The 11,938-nt window shown below is 39.1% G+C and overlaps 1 protein-coding gene across 1 annotated transcript; it reads right to left on the reverse strand.

The window, feature by feature from the left end:
- Nucleotides 1-1,131: 1,131 nt before the first annotated feature.
- LOC310934355 (amine sulfotransferase-like) lies at nucleotides 1,132-11,580 on the reverse strand (the record flags this gene model as incomplete). The annotated part of the gene is made up of 6 exons (XM_083898051.1): nucleotides 1,132-1,250; nucleotides 3,725-3,899; nucleotides 3,985-4,079; nucleotides 4,469-4,595; nucleotides 9,998-10,206; nucleotides 11,427-11,580. The coding sequence occupies 6 exons, from the start codon at nucleotides 11,578-11,580 to the stop codon at nucleotides 1,132-1,134; spliced, it is 879 nt and encodes a 292-aa protein (XP_083754177.1).
- Between the last annotated feature and the right edge of the window lie 358 nt (nucleotides 11,581-11,938).

Below are 11,938 nucleotides of genomic sequence, written 5' to 3' on the forward strand. Positions count from 1 at the left end.
CTCTCAGTTTCAACTGTGAGGAAGATTGTGAGGAATTGGAAGACCACAGGCACAGTTCTAGTTAAGGCCTAAAGTAGCAGACCAAGAAAAATCTCAGAAAAGCAGAGGCGAAGGATGGTGAGAACAGTCACAGTCAACCCACAGACCAGCTCCAAAGACCTACAACATCATCTTGCTGCAGATGGTGACACTGTGCATCGTTCAACTGTTCAGCACACTTTAGGAGATGCTGTATGAAAAAGTAATGCAGAAAAAGCCTTTTCTCTGCACCCGCCACAAACAGAGTCGCTTGAGGTATGCTAAAGCCCATTTGGAATAAGGTGCTGTGGACTGATGAAACTAAAATAGAGTTATTTGGGAAAAACACTTGCTACCTACAGTAAAATTTGGTGGTGGTTCCATCATGCTGTGGGGCTGTGTGGCCAGTGCAGGGACTGTGAATCTTGATAAAGTTGAGGGTCGCATGGATTCCACTCAATATCAGCAGATTCTGGAGAACAATGTCCAGGAATCAGTGACAAAGTTGAAGTTGTGCCGGGGCTGGATCTTTCAACAAGACAACGACCCTAAACACTGCTGAAAATCTACTAAGGCATTCATGCAGAGGAACAAATACAATGTTCTGGAATGGCCATCTCAGTCCGCAGACCTGAATATTATTGAAGATTTCTGGTGGTGTTTCCGAGCTGTCCATGCTGGGAAACTGTCAAACCTGACTAAACTGGAGATGTTTTGTAAAGAAGAATGGTCCAAAATACCTTATGCCAGAATCCAGACTCTAATTGGAAGCTATAGGAAGCGTTTAGAGGCTGTTATTTCTGCAAAAGGAGGATGCACAAAAAACAAAACTTATGCACATGCCTAATTTTGTTTACATAATTCTTGCAGACTTTCTGTAGATCATATAAACTTTATTTCACTTCTTTCAATGTCACGTGTTTTTCTCCAATATGATATATTTAACTGAAATTTCTTATCCAAACGACCAAAGATTTATAAAGGAAAATCATGAACATTTACAGGGGTGCCCAAACTTTTGCATACCACTGTAATTATATTCATACAATATTTGTTGATACCTGACAGTCGGGGGTATTGAGATGAACATCAGCCTCTGAATTTTTAGAGGATCTACTGACTGATCTCCCAGGTGCAGGTTATGGGAACGTTGCTCATCTTCTCTTTGTAGACACGGTCAAAACGCTCATTCTGGGACACTGTGAAGAGATTCTTCCAATCTCCTGCTATACCTGGTTAGACACAGAAAAATGAAATGATCTCTATTTCCTGAAGGAAATAATGATAATCAATCATTATTTAGATGTAAACGCATCTTAGAATACTTTCTTACACAAAACAGTCCGATTGTCTGATTTGCGTGAAGTTTGACATGCAGTTAAACTCTGAGCGATACTAACGTTAACAATGTTAGCAAACAAGCTTACGAATGTCACCTCAAATGACTGCTGTCTGCTACTGTGAGCTATTAACAGCTAACACGTATGCGTTTCAGAGCCCATCCAAACCAGTTGGACGTGGTACTTATCCTACCACCAACTAGAAAAGTGCACTGGAATGCCTGTCGAAGTGGGACCTCCTACTCGCAAAGTCGGGACTGATCGACCTACCCTTGTTTTAGACACAGCAATTTTAACACAACTTGTTTTTCATGTTATGGCGTGAAATTATGTTGTTGTTGTTATCTGTTACGGTAAAAGTATATTCATGATGTTACATATCGATATGTATTGCTTTTAAATATGTGGCTGGCTTGTGTATATAAGTAGACTGAATTGCTGACAGTCAAAATGCCTCTTCAAACATAAAGCGAAAGCGTCGCGATTGTCCATGTTTTCTAACATTCGACTTCAATTGCTGGAACGTTTTGAAGTAGAAGCTAGTACAATTCAGGTAGGATATGTCCCACATCCCATTTGTTTGAATGGGCTCTGGAACGCAGCATTATCAGTTCGTGCTGGGACCGGTTAAACGAGCACAATTCTCCGTGCATTGTTAAAACAGTGAACTTCGCTTAGAGCGCTGCAATCGGGAGATGTGAAGAGAAGAGAAGATATCCCCTCCTCTCTTTGCTTGGTTTATGGATGACGCAAGCATGTTTGCGCATGCACATAAATCGTCATTAAAAATGCATTGGAGGGTATGTTTTTCGGAAAAAAACTTTTGAAGTGAACAGGAAGAGGTAAGATAAGAGAAGGGAGTACCAGTACTACTCCCGTCACTAAAATATTCAACCCTAATTCGCGTGTTCATCACATTTAACAGTAACTTCATGAACCGATAGTGACAATAAGACAAACAGCCTCCCCGGAATCAGTCATTTCTCATAAAGTTACAACATGAAAACTTTATGAGAAATGTGAATAAATGAAGAAAATTAGGGGGTTTCGTTTACATTTTTTAAAATATTATGACAAAGCAGGTTTTAGTTGTTTATTCGTCGCTCATTAACATTTATTTTCAAACGTATTATCGATGTATTAACGAGCTGCTGTGTGGATTAATTGAGGAGAGGAGACTGACATGCTGCACTTTATCACTGTGTTCAGTCCCGGACATCGTGACACTGATGACGGTGTGGACTACGGAGCTGTGACCGTGTGATGCACTGAGACCTGCGGTCACTTCACCACTGATTCCTGGGTAGGCTGTTTGTCTTATCGTCACTATCGGTTCATGAACTTACTGTTAAATGTGATGAACACGCAAATTAGTGTTGAATATTGTAGTGACGGGAGCATTACCGGCTGCGGACAGTGAGCGCTGATGGCGCAGAGACTCATGGGAGTGGGTTCTTATGTGTTGACAGAACTGTTATTGTTGTGATGTGTTGCAGTTTGATGTTTGGTCTACATGTTCTGAGTGTTGTTGCTCTGCTGTGTTCTCGGGATGTTTGCTGTTGAATTGGTGGAGACAGTGATTTTGTGGTGTGGCACAATGACTGAGTGTGATGGGGCGGGGGATGATGTCCATCAAATGTTCATGTATCTAGATGTTAATAAAGTTTAGGACTTACTTGCTGCTGAGAACATAGCGCGAGAGCCGTGTTGAACTAACGATATGTCTCTCGAGACTTTCTTCTGCTTGCGCTCACCACAATATAAACATATTGAGTGAAGGAATCGGGAGTTATAAAACTATTTCAACACGTTGTTATTATTCCTGATAATAATTAGATAATTATATATACATAAAACAGAGACGGCCAATGGGACTTAAAGGAGCCTGCCCCCCCACCGAGAGTCCTCCAGTCATAAACTTCAAAAATAAAAATAAAAAGTGTGTAGCAGGGTGTGAAACCAGGCTTCGAATCCTGAATACAGGCCTTAGTCAAAGAACAATGGATTACAGCCAACAACAACAACGTCAATCAAATCGCCCCAAAAGAGGCAGGACCATAAAACATGATTTGAATCTTACGATTCTGATTGGACAATGACAGATAATATGTCTAGTAACACTGATAATAACTACTTTTGCTGGCAGAAGCTGATGAAAGGAATATTAGTACTAAGGATCTTTGGAATTTCTTAGGAAAAATTATCTTTCTCCTCCTAGTTGGTAGGGCATCACCCAAATCGTCCCTATACACTGTCCGCCCCTGATACTTGTTCTTTGACTTATTTCAGAACATTTGAAGTTACGATGTGATTTCCTTGTAAACTAAAGTGTTGCTATCCTGACTGAAATCCAAGTGGAAACAAACCTTTGCGCATGGTTTTTCCATTGTAGCGGCCTTTTTCAATCAAATCCTTGAAGTTTGCTTTGGGGTTGGTCTTCATGCTTTTGAAGGTGGACACATCAATGATACGATCAATCACCTCATCTGTCAGGTCTTCTTCAAGGAAAGCACAAAGCCTCACAACTTCACCTCTGAGGTCCTGTCAATTGCAGGGCATTTAAAAATGTTTCATTCAAGTCAAATGAAAACCTTGAAATCATTGGCTTAAAAAAAAGATTTCCCACCTTCAACAAGTTCTCATACTGGACAAAATGGATATTCAATTGGTCCCGTTGTGCATAGTACTCCTTCACATGATCAAACCATGATCCCATGTAAACTGTTGAAGATAAAAAAAATCAGATAATTTCTGCTTGTGTCATGAAAAAGGCTACATTGTTTAGCATGTGTGAATGCTATACATGTTCTCAGGACATTAAAGATCACTTCCTCAACTGACTTACACATCTGAAGGCCCATGTGTTAACATTAACACTGATCACCACAGGATTTCTTTATGTGAATGGTTAAAATCACATTTTGTGTAGTTTAGTGGTTCACTGATCGACTCACAACACACTCAAGTGAGATCAGATCACAAGTGGTCACAGGTGAAAACCCCAAGAGGCATGTTAATGTTACTCTGAGATCAAATCTCACAGAACAGATGTTAAAACTATGTACGAACAAGGTACTAAAATATGACACTCTGAATCACTCTGAACTTACCATCACCATCCAGAAATTGCTGAAAGAAATCCTCAAAGCTCTTGGGTGTTTCTAGCAAGACCCAACTATGAGCAAAGTAATATGCAGACACTGCAATATCCTTTGGGTTTCTCCAAACATAGACGACCTGGAAGTAAAAACAGACGTATTCGTTTGCATGGTCTAATTTGATTGCAGTTGGCGTTTGTGTCGTTTCAAAGCTGAAAAGTGTAAATCACCTTGACTTGCTTGGCTTTTATATCCAGGGACAACATTTCAAAGGGAAGATGTGAGCCAAGCATCCGAGGATCTGGTCTGTCTCTGAAAGGTTGTCTATTGTCTAAAGAAGAGAGCAGCGTCCATAATCTGAACCAGGATCTGTTGCATCCATGTTGTGCCTATGGAAGTAAAAATAAAGTAGGGAGTACAACTTGAAAAGACCCAAATGTGTCTGACTATCAGGTACCTGAGAGACATTTGTATTACTAATCATGGTCTGATGGAGAGATGATTTTCTTTAAATTAACCACTTACACAAGCATCATTTTGATCGCCCTTTTAATATAAATGTACAGTATTTGCTCTATAGGCCAGATTCCCAGGGACAGGGCTCTTAGGATTTACACATTTGTTATTATTAATGTTGAGTAACTAAGTACATTAAATCATGCAGGCGCCACTTACAGCAGATTATAAAAGCTTGAAGACCAATGGCTGCTGTGAGACCCAGCACTGGAGCCCTGTGTCCTCCACTGAGCTGGTCAAGTAAAGCCTCTGTCAGGCCTGGTCAGTGTTGTGCAAAATGTGCATAAGTTAAAGCAAATCACATAATCTTTATTCCAGAGTTTGTTGTCTTCACAATGGAACTACACACTGGTTTTTATGTTTAAAATATAAGGAAAAGACAAACACAGTGAAACACATTTTCTGGAAATGTTGGATTCAGAACCTGAGGACCTCAGCAAAGTACTTTCTTCAGTTGGTCAAATATGCTGTTATACATGCTGATGGGGAGATTTTTCTTAGAGCCGGGGAGGAAATATGCATAGATTTAGATTCACAGACTCCTCTCCTGTGGAACCAGCTCCCAGTGTCAGTTGGAGAGGCAAACACCTCTTTTTTTAAAGTTAAACATAAAACCTTCTTTTTTGATAAAGCATATAGTTGGAGCTGGCTCAGGGAAATATGAACCACCTCTTTGTTATGCTTCTGTTGCGAAACTGTGATGCACTCACACTCACTCACTCATATTCACTCCCTCACACCCATGATATGAATATGACTTTATTATTAGTCATTAACCTCTCTGTTTCCTCATAATACAGGCTGTAGGATCCAGATCCATTTTTGAGACTTGTATTATTATTATCATTAGCAGTGGTACTATTGTCATCATTATAATGCTACAATTAATGCTACTGTGTGTATAAATGACATTGTAGCAATATAAACATGTCATAACTGATTCAGAAGAACGGTCTTGTCTAAACCTATACCTTGATACATCTGTTAAATATCTGCTCCTGGTCTCTCTCTTCTGTAACTCACCTCTCCCTTTCCCTTTTTTTCTCCCCCACCTCTCCTCTGTCCCCCTTTTTTCCTTTCACCCCAACCGGTCAGGGCAGATGGTCGTGCATCTTTGAGTCTGGTTCTGTCAGATTGCTTCCTGTTAAAGGGGAGTTATGTTTCTCTCCACTGATGCCCGTAAATATTTTCTTGGAAAAAAAACATTGGAATTTTTTTTTAAAGCAAATTACCTGACTTTGGGTATGTGGCAATGAAGACATCAGTTGGACGGATCTCAGCATGCAGAAGCTCATCAAGGTCCTTGGGTCGCATTTTGTCTTTGACCAGAAAGTTCCTCTTTTTGTACTTGTAGAGAGAAGGGTTGACTAAATCCAATGACTCCATGGATGATGAAATAATAAAATAAAAAAAACTGTTGGAATAAAAGGTACACATTATTATATACTCACATTAAGATGTATTTCTGTTTATTTAATATTCATTTATTCATTTTGCATCATAAATATGTTATTATTGTGAAGTATACATCAGCAAACGCCTTTACCTGTGTCATAATTTTAAGCTCATATTGCCCACCCGCTCCATTTTTTAACACTTTTGGCCAGATTAGATGCTCATTGGCCTGCAGGTCATTTGAGTTTGAAGGAAACAAAAAAGTGTTTTGTTCCCACTAAGTGGCACCTTCTCAAAACTCCAAGACAAATAAACCTATGCATACTGCACAAGTTGATTCATGATTGTTGGGAAATTCTAGTTCGACAAGTTATGTTTTGAAATCACTAGAGGAAAAAGATAATTAAAGTAATAACACAGGTATGTAGTCCATATATAGCCAGCTGTGCAACTGATTGACATTAAGGCAGGTCTCTAAGAAGAGAGGGTTCTCTCGCTGCTGAAAATGGAGCGCTTGTGTAGCTCTGTATTGAAGGAGCTTCATAAAGAACGTTTGTCTGATGACACTCACATGGTCAGAACAGAGAGGCAAACAGATTAGAGAGAGATGAAATACTTGTTCACCAAGGAGAGGACCCTCCACCAAGAAGCAAGTTACATATGCTGTGCAAGTTCATTATGTCTACTGATTGAATTTAAATATTTTTGGTAATTTTTTAGACAACAGGAAATGTTCCTTTACCTTGTTGTTAACCAGTTTCAGCGTGTATTTTCTGCCTTCCTCCAAACTGTCAGCCCGATGTTAGGTGGTGAAGATAAGGAAATGTGCGCACAGGACGATGAACCGGGATTAGAGAGCGTAAAATAAGATAAGATAAGATAAGATAGTCCTTTATTCATCCCGCAGTGGGGAAATTTCCAGTGTTACAGCAGCAAGACACTAAGGATAAGGATAATAAATAATAAACATGCATTACCAAAAAGAAATAGAATATATAAAGTACAATCTATAAAGATATTAACACTGACTATAAAAATAGGTTTAAAAATAGAATGTAGAATGTACATTACAACCGGTCTGCAGAATATACACAGTATGCACATGGTATTTATAGTGTAAGGAAACAAGGCTGAGCTATTAAATAAGGATATTAAATAAGGATATGGATATTGCACTGATGAGAAAAACTACAGTATAAAAAATTTGACAGTATGAAAAATGACAATATATTGCACTTAAAAAAATTTTTTTTTACATGCTCTTTACACAAATGGACCACATCCTGGGGGAGAGGCCTGACTGCAGGAGGCGTGGTCGACCCATCAAATCTGACAGGATGATCACGCTGGATGAGCTGCTGCACCTACCAGTCCCTCAAATCCTCATTCACCCTCGTCTGCGTGTTTGCCTACATCCTCTCCTTCACACCAAAGCAGTTTTGATGTAAGTAAGCACATTGCACTTGTCCCACCTTTTACACAAGAAGACTCATATTTCAATGCTTTCGAACATATTGCCACCACATTACGTTGGTCAAAGAGTGTGTGGTCTCTCTTATTTCAGTGTAAATTGATTGGAAAAGCTCAAGAAGTTTGTACTTCACTGTCAACTGAGGACAGCCTAAATTATGACATTGTTAAAGCCAACGCCCTTCAGGTCTATGAGCTAGTGCCAGAGGCACAAAAAAATGTCATACATTACCACTCAAAGGTTTGGGGTCACCAATACTGGCGCAGTGAGGCACAAGACTGTTCCAGGGCTGAACTTCATGGTTGACCGTCCAATTAAAAAAACGAGTCAGAACAATTCTTGTTTCCGGTGGATTTATTGACAGCTCATCAAAGCCCTGGCTAAAAGACAGGTTTAAAATGTCCAAAGTGACCATGTGTGTGTAATAGTCATATTGACTAGATTTCTTTGTTCTCTCAATGATGCTGATGAACTTCAATTTTTCACTGACAGCAAAAATTTAATTTTTTTTATGAAAAAAAATGGAGCAGTAACAAGTAAAGAGACGCTTGATTTGTTTGTCTATACAGGCTCCCATAGAAACATGGCCTTGTGGCAATGCAGTAGCGGCCAGCGACCATGTTATTTTACATGACTTTTTGAAACACTACGAAAATGAAACAAAGAATATTATACAGCGACTAGACAATGCAGGAGCACATAATATGTATAAAAAAGTGGATTTTGGGTTATATAAACCCATCAATACTACACAGTGTCCCTTTAACTCGTGCAACCCTTAAAATAGCAATTAAAACATTCTTGTAACACATGAAAGTAAATAAATCTGTCTGGTAGTGACTTTTTTGCTCTGAACATTATTTGTGATTGCTTAATACTGACCAAAAACCATAAATTTAATACAGTATTTGTTGAAACCTGGCAGTCGGAGATATTGAGATGAACATCAGCCTCTGAATTTTTGGAGGATCTACTGACTGATCTCCCAGATGCAGGTTATGGGAACGTTGCTCATCTTCTCTTTGTAGACACGGTCAAAATGCTCATTCTGGGCCACTGTGAAGAGATTCTTCCAATCTCCTGCTGCACCTGGTCAGACATAGACAAAGTCAATGATCTCTACTTGTTCTACTTTGACATTTTTCAGAACATATGAAGTTACTATGTGATTTCCTTGTAAACTAAAGTGTTGCTATCCTGACTGAAAACCTTTGCGCATGGTTTTTCCATTGTAGCGGCCTTTTTCAATCAAATCCTTGTAGTTTGCTTTGGGGTTGGTCTTCATGCTTTTGAAGATGGACACATCAACGATACGATCAATCGCCTCATCTGTCAGGTTTTCTCCAAGGAAAGCACAAAGCTTCACAACTTCACCTCTGAGGTCCTGTCAATTGCAGGGCATTTAAAAATAGGTTTCATTCACAAAGTCAAATGAAAACCTTGAAATGCACATCATTGGCTTATAAAAAAGATTTCCCACCTTCAACAAGTTCTCATACTGGACAAAATGGATATTCGCTTGGTCCCGTTGTGCATAGTACTCCTTCACATGATCAAACCATGATCCCATGTAAACTGTTGACGATAAAAAAAAATCCAACACTCAGCGACACCTGCACCTTTTTCTGTCATGAAAAAGGCTACATTGTTTAGCATGTGTGAACGCTATACATGTTCTCAGGACATATTAAAGACCACTTCCTCAACCGACTTTGTCTGACCCACAGTGAACTGTAAGTATTTTACACATCTGAAGGCCCATGTGTTCACATTAACACTGATCACCATAGGGTTTCTTTATGTGAATGGTTAAAATCACATTTCCTGTAGTTCAGTGCTTCACTGATCGACTCAAGTGAGATCAAATCTCACAGAACAGATGTTAAAACTATGTACGAACAAGGTACTAAAATATGACACTCTGAATCACTCTGAACTTACCATCACCATCCAGAAATTGCTGAAAGAAATCCTCAAAGCTCTTGGGTGTTTCTAGCAAGACCCAACTATGAGCAAAGTAATATGCAGACACTGCAATATCCTTTGGGTTTCTCCAAACATAGACAACCTGGAAGTAAAAACAGACGTATTCGTTTGCATGGTCTAATTTGATTGCAGTTGGCGTTTGTGTCGTTTCAAAGATGTAAAGTGTAAATCACCTTGACTTGCTTGGCTTTTATATCCAGGGGCAACATTTCAAATGGAAGATGTGAGCCAAGCATCCGGGGATCTGGTCTGTCTCTGAAAGGGTTGTCTACAGATCTCTCCTCCAGCCAAGGAACTCGATCTCTATTGGTTAACTCCTCTGCCTGTTCAGGGTGAGCAGCATCCATAATCTGAACCAGGATCTGTTGCATCCATACTGTGCCTATGGAAGTAAAAATAAAGTAGGGAGTATAACTTGAAAAGACCCAAATGTGTCTGACTATCAGGTACCTGAGAGACATTTGTATTACTAATCATGGTCTGATGGAGAGATGATTTTCTCTCCATAAAGCCTCAGTCAGGCCTGGTCAGTGTTGTGGAAAATTTGCATAAGTTAAAGCAAATCACATCATCTTTATTCCAGAGTTTGTTATTTCTTCACAATGGAACTACACACTCGTTTTTTAGGAAAAGACAAACACAATGAAACACATTTTCTGGAAATGTTGGATTCAGAACTTGAGGACCTCAGCAAAGTACTTTCTTCAGTTGGTCAAATGTGTTGTTATACATGCTGATGGGGAGATTTTTCTTAGAGCTGGGGGGAAATATGCATAGATTTAGATTCACAGACTCCTCTCCTGTGGAACCAGCTCCCAGTGTCAGTTGGAGGCAAACACCTCTTTTTTTAAAGTTAAACTTAAAACCTTCCTTTTTGATAAAGTGTATAGTTAGAGCTGGCTCAGGGAAATATGAACCACCTCTTAGCTTTGCTGCTGCTGAGGAAACGCTGTGATGCACTCATTCACTCCCTCATACTCATGGTATGAATATGACTTTAATATTATTATTTATTATCATTAACCTCTCTGTGTCCTCATATTGCATATGGCTGTAGGATCCAGATCCAGTTTCGAGACTAGTATTATTATTATCATTAGCAGGAGTACTATTGTCATCATTATTATGCTATAATAATTAATGCTACTGTGTGTATAAATCTCTTCTAGTACTATAAACATGTCATAACTGATTCAGAACGGTCTTGTCTAAACCTATACCTTGATACATCTGTTAAATATCTGCTCCTGGTATCTCTGCTGTAACTCACCTCTCCCTTTCCCTTTTTTCTGTCCCCCTTTTTTCCTTTCACCCCAACCGGTCAAGGCAGATGGTCGTGCATCTTTGAGTCTGGTTCTGTCAGATTCCTTCCTGTTAAAAGGGAGATTTTTTTTTCGCTCCACTGATGCCTAGTGTTTGCTCATGATGTGAATTGTTGGGTTGTCTTACTATGTGCAGTGCCTTGAGATAATGTATGTTGTGATTCAGCGCTATACAAATAAAACTGAATTGATCTGAATTAATTTAGCCACATTGGTCGATAAAAACATAAATACTTTTCTTGGAAAAAAAACATTGGAAAAATCTTTAAAAGCAAATTACCCGACTTTGGGTACGTGACAAGGAAGACATCAGTTGGACGGATCTCAACATGCAGAAGCTCATCAAGGTCCTTGGGTCGCATTTTGTCTTTGACCAGAAAGTTCCTCTTTTTGTACTTGTAGAGAGAAGGGTTGACTAAATCCAATGACTCCATGGTTGCTGAAATAATAATTAAAAAAACAGTTGGAATAAGAGGTACATGTCAGATTCTACCAAGAACACATACTTTGATTATGGCGTGGGATCTAAATTAACATGTATCTCTATGCTCACTTGTATGCTGTCATGTCTGTTTAGCTCCATTTCCTGAATGACAGTTTGGTTCAGTTTGGTAAACTAAACTAAAGGATGGAGCTCCACAAATTGCAGTATGTTACAGTTTTTACACTGTTTTCATTCATATCAGCCAAAGAATCTCAACTCCAAAACTCAAATCACCAAAATGTGATGAATGTGACTCAAAATAAGATTATTTCACCATACAGTAAACAACAAGTGTAGTAGCCAGTACT

Source organism: Microchirus variegatus, assembly GCF_963457635.1.
Source record: "Microchirus variegatus genome assembly, chromosome: 11".
Taxonomy (NCBI): Eukaryota; Metazoa; Chordata; class Actinopteri; order Pleuronectiformes; family Soleidae; genus Microchirus; species Microchirus variegatus.